The following is a 17500-nucleotide window of genomic DNA, read 5'->3' on the forward strand; positions in this document are numbered from 1 at the left end:
AGAGAGATGAGAGAGAGAGAGAGAGCAAGCGAGTGAGAGAGAGAGAGATGGAGAGAGAGAGAGAGAGAGAGAGAGAGAGAGAGGAGAGAGAGATGGAGAGAGAGGAGAGAGAGAGAGAGAGAGCTGTCTCTGTCTTGTGTTCCTACAACCCACCCTTTGTTTCCTTCTTTCTGTCTTTAGTCCTCGTGCCTGGGGGCTGTGTGTGTGCGTGCGCGTGTGTGTGTGTCTGTGTGTGTGTGTGTGTGTGTGTGAGACGGGGGTTCATATGGGACGAGCGGGGGGTTTGGGGAGGGGGTGTAATTGTCTCAAGGTGTGGAGAGAACAGAGCTGGCTGAGTCTGAGCAGCCCGGTTTCTGGCTGTGTGTCACAATGTGTGTGTGTGTGTGTGTGTGTGTGTGTGTGTGTGTGTAGGAGAGAGAGAGGGCAAGAGGGAGAGAGAGAAAAAGAGAAAGAGAGGGGAAAAGAGAGACGTAGAAAGAGTTTGTGAGCGTAAGGCATATATGTATGTGGACATGTGAGAGTGGGATAGGGTGTGTGTGTGTGTGTGACACACACACACACACACACACACACACACACACACACACAAGGCAACGTGTGTGAGAAGAGGGGGCCAAGCGGGAGAGAAAGAGGACGTGTTGAAAGACAGGTGAAAATGTTGAGACAGAGAGAGCAGAGGTAAGGGGTGAACGAGAGGGGAACGTATGGTGTGAGGAGTGCAGGCACGTCTATAAAATGAGGCCGACAGGAGGCTGCTTTTCTCCTTTGCAAACCAGCCCACTAACTAAGTTACAAACTAGCTATGTGCCACAAAACACTCCATTTCTGTGTGGGCAGTCAAATTTAAACTCTGCCTCCATCAACCATAAGTGAGAGAGAGAGAGAGAGAGAGAGAGAAGGAAGAGAGAGAGAGACAATTGCAAGACGTGTGGCCCCACATTCCTTTAAAATAAACATGTACGCCAGCATAACTAGGGGTTGGTTGGTGGTAGTGGTGGGATGGTGGGATGGAGGCTCCATAATACAATAAAAGAAAATCAAACTGCATAACAAGAAAATGAAACGGAAAAATGAACAGAGCAGAGAGAGAGAGAGAGATAGAGAGAGAGAGAGCCAGGAACAGTAAAAGGGCGCCAGAGAATGAGAGAGAGGGAGAGAGAGAGCGAGGGGGGAAAGGGAGAGCAGGAGAGGTTTTGGGGGAAAGTTAGCGCCCCACTGGGGGTGTCTTCTAGAGTTCAGCCCTCTTGCATGAGGGAAGGGAAGGAGAGGGGGGCAGTTGGGTGGACCGTATAGAGTGCATTAAGTGTCCAAACTTGCCGCGCTGAAGTTTCCCTTGCGCCGTGTTCCTCTCCGTCTCTCCCTCTCCGTCTCTCCCTCTCCGTCTCCCTCTCGGAGGAAAGGCTGCAGGGTTTGGCGTGCCTGGGGAGGCCAGCAGGGGCTTGTGCCATTGGACTGATTTGATTTGAATTGTTGAGTTATTGAGTTATGGAAGAGGAGAGACGCCAGACAAAGAACAGGAGAGGGACAGCAAAAGGGGAGAGAAAAAGAGAGAGAGAGAGAGAGAGAAAGAGAGAGAAAGAGAGAGAAAGAGAGAGAATGGGGGTACAGACACAAGATGGAGAGATAGAAAGAACGATAGAGAGAGAGAGAAAAATGGAGAGAAATAAGGAGGAGAGATAGAAGCAGAAGGAGAGAGAGGGGCTTAGGATTGTGGAAGGGTGGGAGGTGGGGGGGGGGGGGGGGGGGGTTGCTAAGCAGATAGAAAACAGACATTTGATGGATGAGACGTCCAATTCACTGAGCCAATCAGGGAGGAAATTCTTTCAGAAGAGAGAAAAGCACAAATAAACACAAGTGCCACTCTAGACCAAAAAGTAGTTTGGGAACAAAGTTCAAACATCACCCAATCACGTAGCAGCTGCCATGGTAGCGAGAGCAACAGTTACATTTGGAAAGTATCGGGACACGTTCAGGCTGGATAGCATGGCGGCAGCCATTTGGAGTGAGCTATAGAGCAGCGCTGCATCGGATAAGGTTGAGTGAGTGTTCACTTGGATCAGGCCCGCTCCCTTCAGTAGCGGCCATTTGGCCTCAAACCACACAGCGCTGGCCCGCGTTCAGTAGCTAGTGGTCTGGTGTGGATGGAGGAACTTGGGTGGAGGAGAGAGAAGGAGCGCCTGAAAGATGAGAAGAAGGGAGGGGAAAGCAAGAGAAGGAGTCAAGGAGAGGAGAGAAGGGAAGGAGAGGAGAGGAGAGGAGAGGAGAGAAGGGGGACCTAGTACAGCATGTGCTAGCATGGGCAACTCTAATGTGATCCCAGAGCTATTCCAATAAAAGCTTGGCAGACTTACAACAGGAGGAATAAAGAAAGGGAGAGAGAGAGAGGGAGAAAGAGGGGAGGAGACAAGGAAAGAAATGCCATGAATAGAGAAGAGAGATAAATGAAAAGAATGAAAAGAACAATGAAAGGAGGGAAGATACATTTGTAAAATCAGATAAATATTTCTCTTAACAAATGTCTAGGTATGTAGTCTGCATGTCCCTTTATGTCAGGGTTTCTCAAACTTTTTCAGACGAAGGACCACTTAACCAATAAAAAAGAAATGCACGGACCACCTAGCTAAAAAAAAAAAGATTAGACCTACTATTAGCCTACACAATAGGCCTACTCACTGAACCACCTTGCTTATTGTCCTTGCACTTTGGTTATTGTGTCAGAGGACTCATATGATTTAAACTGGCTTATCTTACATAGACAGTGTTGCAGAACTGTTTGGATTTACATATAAGTTGGTTCAATATTGCAAACAACTCATTTATATTATATTTTACCACGTCTGCTCGCGGACCACTTGGGATAGCTTGCGGACCATCAGTGGTCCCCGGACCACACTTTGAGAAACACTGCTTTATGTAAGCAGGGCAGACTAGACAGACAGACAGACAGACAGATAGATAGATAGATAGATAGATAGATAGATAGATAGATAGATAGATAGAGAGAGAGAGAGAGAGAAAGAAAGAGAGAAAGAGGGAGAGAATATGTGCAGAGGTAAACATGGAGGAGGCTGTGTCATGGGAGAAGATAATGGTAGTGTGCCAGGGAACTGACAACACAACACTGTAAAAATATTTCTTTTTTTCCTTTTTTTTTTTTTTTGGGGGGGGGGGGAGGGGGGGGGGGTTATGGGGAGATAGAGAAAGTAAAAGAGGTAAAAATAATCAAAACTTTGGCTTAGCTTTTTACCCTCCGCTGCTGCAGCTCTAGTGTCTGCCCTTATGCACTCACTGGGAACATTTGTGTACATTAGATGTTAATATATCTTGATCTGTGTTTAAGTGGACGAGTGGTCATGGCCTAGTTTATACATCTCAGGTCCATTATGAGATTATTGAGAAATCATTCACTGGTGTCTCCAAGACTCAAAAGCAGCTACAGTGGTGTGTGTGTCTGTGTGTCAGTGAGTATGTGCATGTGCTTGTCTGTGTTACGTATATGGAAGTGAGTGCTCTTGGGGTGTGTGTGTGTGTATGTGTATGAGCACGTGTCTTCGTGTCAGTTCCCTCATCTCAACTGTAGGTGGGGCTACACATCACTCTGTCACTCACTCCCTCCTCTGGAGTCTGTGTGGAGGTGGGGAGGGGAGCGGGGAGCTGGCTAGACCACAGCCATTAACTCCCAGCATGGGGTGCCATTCATCAACCAAGGCCTGGCTCTTCCATTGGCTTTAAAGCCCAGGTCATTGTCATGTGCACTCTCTCCAGTTCCTGCAATACATGATCCACAACACACACTCACTGTATTTTAAAGGTGCGGCACCACACATGACAATAGCATTTGTTGACCCAGAATAAGCAACTTCTGTATGGGCTGTTTACTCTTTGCCAGGGTGTTTACACTCTCTGAGCTTAATGAAACGAAACAAAGCTGCTTTTCTGTACCAAACAGGATGAATAGCAAGTGTCCACGGACAGGGTTGAGGTTATGAAATCTGTCTGACAGATAAAGAAAATGGCCTATGATGATTTTCGGGTCCCTACTGGCTATTATGTTTTATGGGAAAGTGGACATGTTGACGTTGCTAAGGCCAGAGTGGGCTCAGATATCACTCCTTGCTGGCCCACATGGAAACCCGCGTTCACACTGGGGAACAGATATAAATCGCGCTCGGCTAAAACTGTATATATGTACCTCTTTAATGTAACACTCTCTCATTTGAAGCATAATTGCCTCAGCTGGCCGGAGGAGTTTATACGTCCACTAAGGCCTTCCTAGGGCTAACACGCTCCGTGCGCAAGCGCAACCGTACAGTTGTCCTATAGGGAGGGTGTTCTTCTCCGCTGACTGTTTATTTTATGGCTTTGATCCTCTGATGGGATCGCCAAGACCCAGTTTGATGTCTCTATCTTGATTCTACAGAAAGAGAAGATGACGTGGGCTGAATGAGGGTTAGGGGGGGATGGCTGAAATGTGTACGGTGAGTTTACTTGCCAATGGGAAACACAGAGGATGTGATAATCAAATTGTCAAAATGATTCTAATAGATATAGAAATCACTGTCCCAAAGAATACAAGCTTGTGGAATAACCCATCCATCACCATACAGAAGGAGGAGCTGAAGTGGAGATCATGGTGCGACAAAGAAATAACAACTATTGGAGATATTATTTCTCATACCAATATAAAGTCATTTGAACAATTGGTAATAGAATTCAACTTAACTAATAAGGAACTTTTTAGATATCTTCAATTAAAGAGCTGGTTAACAGATAACGTTGATTTGAACTATAATAGGCCTACAGAACCCTCAGCTACTCAGCGGTTATTCCTAGACTCAGGAGAAAACAAAAAATTAATAGGGAAAGTATACAAACACCTTATAGAAGCACAGGCAGACAATTATTCACTCCAAAAAAATATATGAGGGTTGGAACAAAGATCTTAAAATAAAAAAACTCTAATATAACCTGGAAAGATTGATTAAACACAACCAACACCATTACCACCAATCTGCGTCTCATACAGTACAAACTTATGACAAGAATATACTACACTAAATCAAAAATAAATGCACCTTTCTCCCCTGTTTGTGTAAAATGTGGCATACACAATGAGACAACAATACATGCTTTCTGGGAATGTGAGAAGGTTTATAAGGGTTGGTTAGAGATATAAAAAATGGATTACCATCACTTGTAGAATCAGAATTGAATTTAAAATCTTTAACAGTATTTTACAAAACACAGCCAGGCTAAAATACCCCATTGGATGGATGGTCCTCTTGTCCTCTTTAGTATACAAAAAAATAATTTTAAAGCTTCGGAAAGATACAGAGACCCCATCGCTACAGCAATGGAAGGGTCTAATGAAATACTATTTAAATATAGAAAAATCAATGTTTGAAGACCGGAACAAAATACAACAATTTAACAATGTGTGGCAGAAGATATATGAAGCCTTGTAAATTAAGTGGCTAAAAAATAAGGACTAGGTATGGCGACTGAGAGCAGGAAACCAAACATGTGTGTGTGTGGGGGGGGGGGGTTGTGTGTGTGTGTGGGTGGGTATGTGTGGGTGGGAATGAATATGAAATATGGATGAGTGGGAATAAATGTTACATGTGGATGAGTGGTAGCATGGAGAGCACTGTATGTGTATGGGAAGGTGTGTATGTAAATGTATGAGGATGAGCATGCATGACTGTGGGTTAAGATCCTGTGGAGTAGAGGAGTACTGTTACTAGTGGGATTTGTATTTTGATGGTGATATGAAATTACACCGTATATGCTGGTATATGTATTACTTCTTGATGAAAATAATAAAAAAAATAATTATACAAAAAAAATGATTCTAATAGGTTTCTCATAAGGGCATTTTACTCAGCTATGATGGAGTAATGAGGGGAGAAAATAAACATTGAGGCTATTTTCCCATACTTTCTTTGTCTTGCATCTTTCTCACTTTCTTTCTTTTTTTTTGGCACATTGCAATGATTCCAGCTCAAACTTGAACAATCAAGCATGCACACATGAACCCTGTGCTTTGCCTAGGAATGTGTGTGCGTGTGTGTGTGTGTGTGTGTGTGTGTGTCTGTGTGTGTGTGCCATCTGCAGAGAGAGAGAGGGAGAGGGGGACTGTGTTCTGAGTGTTAAAAGAGAAGGAAAGAGGGGGGGTGAGAGAGAGAGAAAGAGAACAAGAGAAGCAGGGGAAAGGAGGGGCATTGTTTGTTTTCATGTGTAAAAATATGAAATATGATGCGAGGTTAGGCTGGATTTGGGGAGGGGGGTGAGGAATAGAGAGAATCAGAGAGAGGGAGAGAGAGATAGACAAGAGGAAAAGGAGAGAGAGTTTTTTACTCTGGCCAACCAGCAGTACTCCCGCCCACTTTTCTTCCTCCCTCCCTCTCTCCTCCCTCCCTCCCTCTCTCCTCCCTTCTCCTGTCCCTGCTGTGGGCAGAGCCAGTCGCTTCACTTCTGACTGCGTGCATGCGCGTGCGTGTGTGTGTTTGTGTGTAGGTGTGTGCGTGCACACACCAGACTGCCGTGCAGAGAGCAACAGTTCACTCGGTCGTCACTGAGGCTACTTCTCACCACCGATCCAGGAGTCGCAGATCATCTCCAAACCCCAAAGACGGGACACCAGGTCTGGGGCAGACAAGACTACAGCGTTCTCTCTCTTCCCGCTACGCTTCCAGCAGAGGGAGGCAGGAAAGGCAGCCCAGGGAAAGTCACTCAGGCAGGCAGAGGCAGCCAGAGCTTTCCCTCCCCAGCTGCACCTGGAGTTCACCACTGGGACACTTCTGCTTGACAACTCCCTGGCTCGTCACTGAGACTCACTCGTGGCTGTGGACTATATTTCACACACACCTCTCCTTAGCGTCTGTGGCTCCGGGGGGGGGTGTGTTCTGATTGCAACTTGGGTGCTGTGTGATTACACACACACACACACACACAAACACCAAGACTATCGACCTCATCGCCTGTCACATTAGCACAACAGAGGACAGGCAGAGCAGGAAAAGGACTTAGGTTGGTGCTGGTTTGTCTTGCTGTTAGCCCTGAAAGCTTGCAGGCGTTAATTGAGTTGAGACAGCTCTGTGGGCACCTCTGCGGAGCTGCTCGAAGGACAGAGAAGGGGGACAGAGCCAGAGACGCAGCAGCATGTTTGACTGTGTGGAGGCCCTGGGGGTGGCCCCCAGGCCCCTGTACGATGTGTCCGCCCAGGGCTCCTGCATGCTGCGCAAGGTCAGCTCCTTCTTCCCCAACCTGGAGTCCTTCTCATGGGCTGCCACCATGCAGTGTAAGTCACTCATCTGTCATTCTGGGCTCCTGTACTCTCTCTCTCTCTCTCTCTCTCTCGCTCTCTCTCTGCCTCTGAGTTGCTCTTTTTATCTGCCACTCAACATCTGTCAGTTGTTGTGCTTGTTTTGCATGTGTATCTATCTGGGGCATAACACTGCTCAGTAGGTCAGATGGGCTATGAATAGAAGATTCTCTGTTCAAACATGTTCAGATGTACTTGTCACCCACAGGACAGTCTTATAATCAAACATATCAGACAGAGGAAAACAAAACAAAACAAAACAGTGACAAAACGTGACAGTGACAATGACCACTGTCCCTGTGCCATTTGTTTGTGTGGACATCTGTAGGTCTTGTGTGTGTGTCTGTGTATGTGTGTGTGTGAGAGAGAGAGAGAGATAAAGAGAGAGATATACTGTGTGATGAATCTTTGATTTGACAAACAAGTACCTTGAAAGCAAAACACCACCCTGTTTCAATTCCCTGCAATTTGAAAATGATTTAATACTCTTAATACTATTTAAGTAAGATAACTATTCTGAGTGTATGTGTGTGTGTGTGTGTGTTTGTGTCGGCACTTCCCTTATCAGGCTAGGGGGTGTTGTTATCACAGAGCTCTCTCCACAGGAAGAGCCAGATTCCATTCTATTCCGTGTGCCATTCTCACCCTCCTTACTGATTGTGTGTGTGTGTGTGTGTGGGGGGGGGGGGGGGGGGGTCTGCAAGCATGAGCTTGTGTGTGGAAAAGATTATGAAAGTTTGTCCCTAGCTCCTTTCCCCCCCTATGAGTGTCTTCCTCAGTATAGCGTGTTTGTTGTGTTTCTAGTCAGTTTGATGAATCACCCATACTCTTGACAGTCAGAGAACTGGCCCTTGCTCTCCTCACTTCATGGCATGTAAAGGCTGTCCCTGAAGCAATTCATCTTTGTCACTGCCAGTCTGTTGACATTGTTGGAAAAAACTCTGATGGAATCACTCCTGATTTTTTCCTTTCTTTTTTTGCCCATTATATTTATATGGCCGATAGCCTTTTGGTAACCAGAACATTTTGTTTGACAGATCATCAAGGGCATGTTTACGCATAACTTCAAATGATCTCAGTGTTTTCATCATGAAGTTGGCTTGACCAGAGGGTCAGCACTGACATATGGGTTGTTGGGATTGTCTTGGAACAAAGTGGGAGAGATGGAGGCATATAAATAAATAAATAAACCTGAAAGAATGTGGAGCTGTACCAAATAGCAGAAAGAGTCGTCAGTGCTAGGACCGGCTTGTTATGTTTTCTTGCAATACTAAGTCTGACAGGCGGACCAACTTTTTAAAAATCTAATGGCTGTGGTGATTCCCGAAGTTGCGATATAAAGGGGCATGATCAGCTTTCAGATTTTGTGATGTTGAGCTACACATCAATTTACAAATTCCTGCAGTAGCCTACTTACAGTATGTTAGGGTCATAGCGTGTTTTCATGTTCAAACCGTGCCAATTGCTGGAGTTCGACTCTTTCTGTCCCCATGCTTTTTATCAAGTTTAACGACGCCCTGTATGTTTTTACCTTGTTTTGTGCTATGGAGTATTCTGCTCGTTTCTCAGACGCAGTTTGTTTCGGTTTGAAATGGGTGAAAAAGCCATTTATCTTCATGCAGTAATTGCGGACACGCCGGGGTTTGTAGTGCTGTCGACCTCACAGCGTTTCTTCTAATGATGACGGATATGCTGTCCTCGGAAGAGGCAAACTGTGAGGTTCTGTCTGACTCGCTACCTTAACATAACTTAATATGATTAGGCTCTATATAATTCACTGGCAAATACGGGTATAGTTACAGGCCTAACAGTCATTAGAAGAAATTACATTATGAAATAACATGTGCTAAGTGACGTTTGTGCTCTCACACAAAGAAAGCCATTCATCCAGTGCCATCATCGCTGATCAAGTAAAAGATGGCGCATCGATATCTCCGCATCTTCTTATCAGTCATGCCAAAAAAACGTTGCAGTCACAGAAAAGATTTTGTTCGAAGCAAGTTTTACTTGGGAAGGAGGGGGGAAAGACGGAGAACAAAAAAGTTGAGGGCGGGTTCACGTCGTGGGCGCCCTCAGGCGAATGAGCGTTCCTTGGCGCGGTGTTCAGTTACAGCTGAGCGATCAGAATAACCTTTGTAAACATTGCGGGACAATAACAAGTGGAGAGGCGGAATTTATCCGCTCTGCTCTGTGTGCTCCAGTTACTCTGTTCCTTTTCATACGAATGAATTAATGTTTGGACTGAGACAAACCGAAATGAAGGCGATCCACACAAACATGACCCTGCCCAAGAGATTTGCTAAACAGCTCAAAAAGCCCTACCAAAAAGACCTAAACTTAGCCTCCATCTGATTGAAGGAATTCGCCAAGCAGACCTCCTAGGCCTACTCACAGAAACAAGCAAATGAACAAGCAAGCAAACGTTGTCTGACATCTATCATTATAATTTCATCAGTCTGTTAATTAATGTGGGGTAGCCTATCATTTATATTAAGGGAAAAATCTTTTTAATTATTATTATTTGTCACCCCAAATGTTGGTCCTAAGAGTTTTGACCAGCGGTTGGCCATTGGTCATCGACTAGTCTGAATGGAGAGCTTTAAAAGTGACCAAATGAACCTGTAAACTTTTACATGACTTTTACGCAAAATTTCACACGGTCCCTGTCTCTGTTTGTGGCACATGTGTGTATGTGTTTTAAAAGCTTGCCCTTATTGAAGTATCATTTTAACTAGAATTTCTTTTAAAAAGTGCCATAAAGCTGTGTGTGTGTGTGTGTGTGTGTGTGTGTGTGTGTGTGTGGTCAGCTTTCCTGTTCCCTGTTGTTTTTTAGCTCAGTGGTCAGGACCTCTGGCTCTCTTTGTCTCAGTGTCAGGGGTTATGGAGAGTGCATTACTAAGCCAAAGTCAGGCCATGTGTGTGTGTGTGTGTGTGTGTGTGTGTGTTCACATGCGCATATGTAGGAAAGACGGGAGTATGGAAAAGCTGGTAAATGTTATGGCATTTTCAAGAAATGAGGTATAAGTGCTGTGTGCATACGTGCAGTCGTGCATGTGTGCAATACAGACAGTCAACGGTCAATTCATTATAGGACTGTAATGAATACTGTGAATAGATGTAGTGCGGTTTTTGTGTGTGTGTGTGGGAGAGAGACAGCACATGTGCGTCTGTGCCAAAGAGATTGTGAAACTGAACTGATATGTGTGTGTGTGTGTGTGTGGGGTAGGGGGTCCCCTGTCCGTCAGATGCTTTTCACATCATTTGTTTACCCTTAATGAGGAAAGTCTTTAATTATTCAATTATAATGACAAAGCACTCAATTAAGAGATTAGGCCGCCTGCAGGGACAGAGAGCTGAGGGGAGCGAAGGATGAAAGGAGGAGTGTAGGGGGGAGAAATGGATCTGATGGAGGATTAAGACCTTGCCCCTCCATGTGTCTGCCCTACCACTGTGAGCAATGGTTTCATCTCTCCCTCCTGCTCTCTCTCTCTCTCTCTCTCTCTCTCTCTCTCTCTCTCTCTATCCCAGTGTCCCTCTGTTCTCTCCTTATAGTTCTTTATTTTATGTTTATTTCTTTATCTATAATCTCTCTTTTTCCCTTTGGTCATTCTTTCTTTTATTTGCTCTTTCTCTCTTTCTCCCTCTCCCTGTTTCTCTCGCTTTTCCTGCCCTTATGTAAATTACTTTTTTGTTTTCAAAGTCATTAATTCCCCAAGACGTCTGTCTGTGTGACATTATTCTAAAGAGACGCAGAGTAGGTCATTCCTTATATTAATTAGGTATAATGTATAGAGAAATCATGCCATGATAAATTGTTAATTAGAAGCCATGAAAGATGCATAAGCATATATCAGAACGTCCCCCATATGCTCCTCATAGAAATTCTACAATCAACTGAGAATATGTTTTCATTGTCTTCATTTTAATTAGATCTGGTGATTCATTAATCTCTACTCTGACTAAATAGTTGGCCTACTGGTCAAATTCAAAATGTCATAATACTTTTTTTTTAAATACATATTAGCCTCTGTAGGTTTGAAATGCTGAGGCAGATATAAAGCAAAAAAAGACACAGGGTAAGGATGATTGGGAAAAATGCTTGCCACAAGGTCTTAAAGTTTACTGGACACAGGAGACATGGAGGAGAGATGCTAGAGGGAGTACTGACCAGTGGTCGCATTTTCCCATGTTTTGAATGTGAGAAGCCAAGAAAACATGGGAGAGCTGATGAGGCTAATAGAGAGATTTACAAAGGGTCCCTCGAGACCCACATTCACTGGGCAGTGTGATGAGAGAACAAGAGGAGTCACAGCAGAGCACTGGTGCTGAATATAAAACCAAGAGACTGAATTATTGAAAGACTGACAGAGAGAGAGGGAGAGGAAAAGAGAGAGAAAGAGAGAGAGAGAGAGAGGAGGCAAGAGAGGTGAAAGAGAGAGGAAGAGAGGGTACAGTGAAGAGAAATACACAAATTGAGAGCCACACATAAAACACACACAGACAGTCTGAAGAAGAAAACGTGTCTACCTCCCAGACCGACTGCCCATGCTGTGTGTGTGTGTGTGTGTGTGTGTGTGTGCGCCTGAACAGATTTCACAGGCCCCTGACGGAATTCACTCCAGCGCTGCCCATGGCATTTTATAGGATGACTGCAGCGGGAGAGGAGACCACTGTAAATAACACAGACACACACACACACACACACACACACACACATACACAGTCCCTCCCTCCTCAAGCCCTTTTTCCCGTCCAGAAGCCATTTTAGGCTGTCCTCGTAACACACAGGCTCCCAGGAGTGTCCCGGGACAGCAACTTGGCAGAGGACGCCTCCCTGGTCCAGCCCCCGGTGGGGTCTGTGTGGCGTGGTCAGCCGACAACTGTCTCCTGTTTGTTTGGGTTTGGAGCTAGATGTTTTGGCTGGAGGGCCCAGGTTCAGACGGATGGATGTTCGCGGGTGGTGTAGGGTGTAAGGTTCACTCTAGGGTGTGGGCTGAGTTTGCAGTGAGAAGTCCGATTTGTAGAAGCTCAGGTATAGTGAAGACTTGGGTGCCTGTATTTTGACGACCTGGGTGTCAACAAGGCCCAACAGATAATCAACACTTCATAGACTTTGCAAGATTGGTCCCTGGATCCATCAGCCTGCAGGTAATCGGGTACCAATTCTGCCAGAAAAATAGACATGTTTTGTTGTTGTTTTTTCCCCCACCATGTTTATCTACAACACCTTGTTTGTGGGAATTAGATTGGATCTCATTCAGTCGTTAATGTCCTTGTGAGTCACTGGCGATGGCCATCAGACCGGACTGCCCAGCAGTCAGGCCATTCCGCATACTTTCCCTTCCCTGTCAATCTGCCTCCTGTCAGCAGTTATCAGTGGAAGGACTGAGGAGACCACGGCCAGTGCCACCCTGGTGCCACATCCTGGACACTCTCTCTGAAGGGTGGTGGTGGGGGGGGGGGGGGTGGAAGGTGCCTGTCAGGGCTTCAGTGGGACACGAGGACAAAGTAGTCAGAGAGGCAGCTGATGTTCGTAAACACTCAATGGGCCTTGGTGCTTTTTACACCCACACAGTGGAACTGAAGTGGATCTAGACGATGATGGTGTTGTTTGAGACTGTGTTTTTTGACAGGGTTGTGTTGAGTTGAGTTGAGTTGAGTTGAGTTGAGTTGAGTTGAGTTGAGTTGAGTTGAATTGAGTTAGATTGAGTTGAATTGTTCAGTGAGGGAATTAGACAGGGGATAGATGACATACAAGAATGTTGGCCAAATGTTGAAACTGCTTAATAAAAAAAAAGAAAAAAGGCGGAAATAAAAAAGGTAGATTTTATTGGGTGCTGTAAAGAAGAAAGGCAGCTTTGTATGCAAGCTATTGAGTGAGAGGGGCAATCTTGATTTAACAGCATGTCCCTAAGAGAACACCCCCCTTTTGCAGTTCCATTCCACTCTCGACATGGATGAACCATGTGTATTTAGGTGTGTGTGTGCCTGTCTTTTTATTGTACAACTCCACAAGACCGAGACATTATTAGGAAATGGTGAGTTAGCAGGTCGTTGCCAGTCTCTATCAGCTAATTGCACGTCTCCATCTTGGTTTGTGTACAGCAGCTGGGCATTGAGTTGAGTCTGGCCCTGATCACACACAGATCCACAGGATCTATTTATATTCTCTATACTGGATATACATGGTGCGTCCAATTCCCTATGTTTGTGTTTAGTCGTTATGTGCATGCTGGTGAGGCATATATATAAGTATATAAGTATAAGTATATATACTTTTTTGATCCCGTGAGGGAAATTTGGTCTCTGCATTTAACCCAATCGGTGAATTAGTGGAACACAAACAGCACACAGTGAACACACAGTGAGGTGAAGCACACACTAATCCCAGCGCAGTGAGCTGCCTGCTACAACGGCGGCGCTCGGGGAGCAGTGAGGGGTTAGGTGCCTTGCTCAAGGGCACTTCAGCCGCAGCCCACTGGTCGGGGCTCGGGGCTCGAACGGGCAACCCTCTGGTTACAAGTCCAGAGTTCTAACCAGTGGGCCACGGCTGCCCAAATCTATTTGTGTATTTCTGTTTGTGCATGTGTGTTTTAGAGAGAGAGAGAGAGAGAGAGAGAGAGAGAGAGAGAGAGAAAGAAAAAGAGAGCTGTAGCTGGGACAGAAAAATGTGTCTTTTACCTGTTTATATGCTTGAGTTTGTGTGTGGTTATTGCAGGCAAGTGTAAAGGCCATCCAGCTGGACACTGGGGTGTTGTGTCTTTATTGAGCCCACTCCTGGAAAAGAGCCTTGTGGGTGTGTGTGTGTGTATGTGTGTGTGTGTCTGCCAGCTTGTGTATGTCTGTGTGTGTGTGAGCATGTGTGTGTGTTTGTGTGTGTGTTTTATTGGGTCATCTCCTGGACAGTGGCTTGCTTTTATCACAGGCTTCCTTTCAAAGACAGGAAGAGCTCCTCCTCCTGACAGAGCAGGAAAGGGGGGGTTATAGGACTGGAGGGTTCATGTGTGTGTGTTTGTGTGTATGAGTGAGTGTGTGTGTGTGTGTGTGTGTGTGTGTGTGTGTGTGTGTGTGATTGGGGGGTGGCTACCACGTAATAAGCTTTTGGGCAGCTGTTGAGTGAAGCTGATTCTGCCCTAAAACCTTTGGCTAGTTCTCTTCCTCATTCCTCGTCCTTTCACCCCCCCCCCACCCTCCCTCCTCCTCTGTCATGTCACTTCCTCCCCTTTGTATTCTCCAGGATCTTGAACTCCCATAGAACTTGAGGGATCCTTAGAATCGTGAGAATTGTGTTTGTCCAGAGGGTTTCCCCTGTGCTGCAGAGAAAGAGATCTCTCTTGGTCTCTACTTGATTTGGAGAGAAAGTGAGAGAGCGGGGGGGTGGGGGCATAACTCTGCTATTACCCCACCCATTCCATATGAGCGGATATGATTCTATATGTCCCCGGCGTAAAATTCTTCAGATAAGTCCAGAGAGGAGAAAAGCCCTCTAGAGCAGGAAGTATATGGCAACAAACCAGGAAGTGGCTGGAGAATTTCCCCATCTGCTCTGTTAAGCATGCCATGTTTTCTCTCGCAGAGGTATCACAGCACTCCCACTTGTTTGAGGATTAAAACGTGGGCAGTTGAGATACTGATTGGGTGTCTTTGTTATGTACCCAAGGTCTAAGGGCCAAATCGGATTAGGGTCAGATTAACAGGCTTAAGACTGGTGGTTATGTGTCTAAAGAAAATGTGTGTTTTTAGCCAGTGTGTGTAATTGTATATCCTCTGACATATTGAGGGAAAAAAACATTATGCACACATTCCAACAATACAACAGAATGCAACTTTATACCTTACCAGACACACATGCACGCACACGTGCACAACCTTTTCATATACATGTCAAAACATGTGATTGGATGCTCCAACTTGAACATGTGTCAGCACTTCATGTTTTGTACATGAACTGTTATATAAAAGATGCATTAGGAAAGCATTAGCAAAGCAAATGCACATCTTGAGCCATGGGAGCAGCCATATCCTGGAGTTGGGCCAGTGCAGAGATGGAAGCAGAACGACGCCTGAAACTTGAGACGCATCACCTCAACAAAAAAAAAAAAAAATAGTTCCGTGACACAAACGCGAATCTCAATTCTGTGGAAAACTCAACTCAGCTCCATCTTAACTTAGATCGGTGAAAAATTACACATCGTTTGTTCTGAGACTTGGTTTACTCGTGGTGCTGTCAAAACATCACCACACCCATGCTATGCTTTTGTCCACTGGGGAAAGTGGAATTCTGTTGAAATGTCGAGATGTAATGGAACACAATTTAAAGGGATCAGAGTGATCCTGTTCTAAGCCTTCACAATCAGGACTGTGTGGAATTTGGATGCCAGTGTGGAAGATGGAAGCGAAGGCAGAGAATGGAACACGAGGTCAAGCATTCAGAGCACTTAAGGACTCATTATGCTCAGTATACAGAACAAGAGCATGTGTGAACACACAAACACACATAGACACACGCGCACACAGACACACGCGCACGCACACACACACACACACACACACACACACACCAACTTTGTGTTTTTAACTGCAACTCTGTCAAAGGCTCACAGTCTAACTCCACATAAACCCTCAAATGGCAAAGAAAGACTCCATTCATCCATCTGTATACTCTTTAATACCGCAGGCTACTTTTACATGTGTGTGTGTGTGTGTGTGTGTGTGTGTGTATCTGAAAGAGAGAGTGTGTAGCACATTAACATTCATGTGACACACATGATAAGTGTGTGAAAAGTGATGATTTGTCAATGGTAGGATGTTTTCCTTTCTACACAGTACCTACCCTTTACCGTGGCAGTTCAGTAGATCTGTTATTGGACAGAGGTGTGTGTGCACGCATGTGTGCGTGTGTATGTGTGTGTGTGTGTGTGTGTGTGTGTGCATGTATATATGTGTGTGTGTGTGTGGGGGGGGGGGGGGGGTATATGTCCTGTATGTGTATTGCTGTATGTTTATGCTGCACTTTTTGTATACGTATGTGTGTTTACATGCCTGCCTTCATATTATCTCTATAGCACTGGCCCTTTACTCTATGAAGCGGGCATGTGTGAAGTGTGCTGGCTGGCATTATGCAACTTGCTGGACAGGATGTCAGCTTTGAGGGCCTGCCTCCCTGCAGCCCCTTTGAGTGATGACAGAGAGAACCAGGGAGGCCAGGGAAGGACTAAATGCAGTGAATGATAGGGAAGAGGAGAGAGAGAGAGAGAAAGAGATAGAGAGAGACAGAAGGAAAGATAGGGAGAGAGGGAAGGTGTACATGTCATGGGGAGGATTAGTGAAAGCCAATGATGAGGCGTGGGGCGGCTATCCTCCCCTGGCTCTGGAGGGCCTCTGGTTTCTGTCTCTGACAACTGACCTCAAGCCAGCCTCTCTCTCCTTCTCTTCAGCCGCCAACCACCGTGAGATTAGCACCGCTGCTGTTCCTAGATCAGGCACTCGGAGCAGGAAGGTGAGAAGCCGGGAGGATTAAGAGAGAGATGATAGTCAGTGGCTTGCACAAAGCCCACGGGGTGCTGATGACGGACCCACTTAAGCAGAATGGAAGCAGACCTCCACCCAATATCCCACCCAACCTCCCCCAAGCACCACCACCCCCATTCTCTTCCCCCAAACCTAGCATGACACAGAGCTCTCCGCACATGGATTGTCATGCTAATGGAACCTCAGAACCCCTTAGTAGATTAAGCTGAACCCGCCTTTCAGACGCATGTTTGTTTTCTAAACAAGGATGTGATGACACTAGGAGACAGATCTAAGTCAGGCAGACATGCCAGAGAGAGAGAGAGAGAGTGAGAGAGAGAGAGAGAGAGAGAGAGAGGGAGGGAGGTTAATCATATGGAAATTTTTGAGGAAAAATCAACAGCAAAGCCAGAGCTGTCAGAGAGAGAGGGAAAAGAGAAAAAGGATTGAGCTAGGTGGAGTGAAAAGATGAGTGGCAGGATGGCAGTCGGTTTCCTCTCCAGGCTAATAATACAGAACGCAAGGTCTGGTGGGGCTGGTGACAACTCCTGACACGCTCGTCTGAATAGAGTGCTTCCCCTAATCAACATAACACCTTTTCCATTACCTCTTAATCCATTTTCAGTCCTGCAACTAACCCCCTCACTCATATTACCTCTCTCCCTC

General features: G+C 45.6%; 1 protein-coding gene across 2 annotated transcripts in view; it reads left to right on the plus strand.

The window, feature by feature from the left end:
- The window catches only part of LOC143104823 (retinoic acid receptor gamma-A-like), a 59925-nt gene that overhangs the window by 28584 nt on the left and 13841 nt on the right, over positions 1 to 17500 (plus strand). Inside the window, exon 1 of one of the 2 annotated variants that reach the window (XM_076269156.1) lies at positions 6486 to 7300. The exons of the other annotated variant lie outside the window; for it this stretch is intronic. Within the exon in view, the coding sequence (XP_076125271.1) occupies positions 7162 to 7300 (139 nt within the window). The 5' untranslated portion in view covers positions 6486 to 7161. Of the gene's footprint in view, positions 1 to 6485; positions 7301 to 17500 lie in introns of those variants that run through there. 2 annotated transcript variants of the gene reach the window in all.

This window comes from Alosa pseudoharengus, unplaced genomic scaffold (assembly GCF_046254945.1).
Source record: "Alosa pseudoharengus isolate Yale_2024_CS ecotype anadromous, Long Island Sound unplaced genomic scaffold, YU_APseudo_1.1 YU_APseudo_1.1_scf_5, whole genome shotgun sequence".
Taxonomy (NCBI): domain Eukaryota; kingdom Metazoa; phylum Chordata; class Actinopteri; order Clupeiformes; family Clupeidae; genus Alosa; species Alosa pseudoharengus.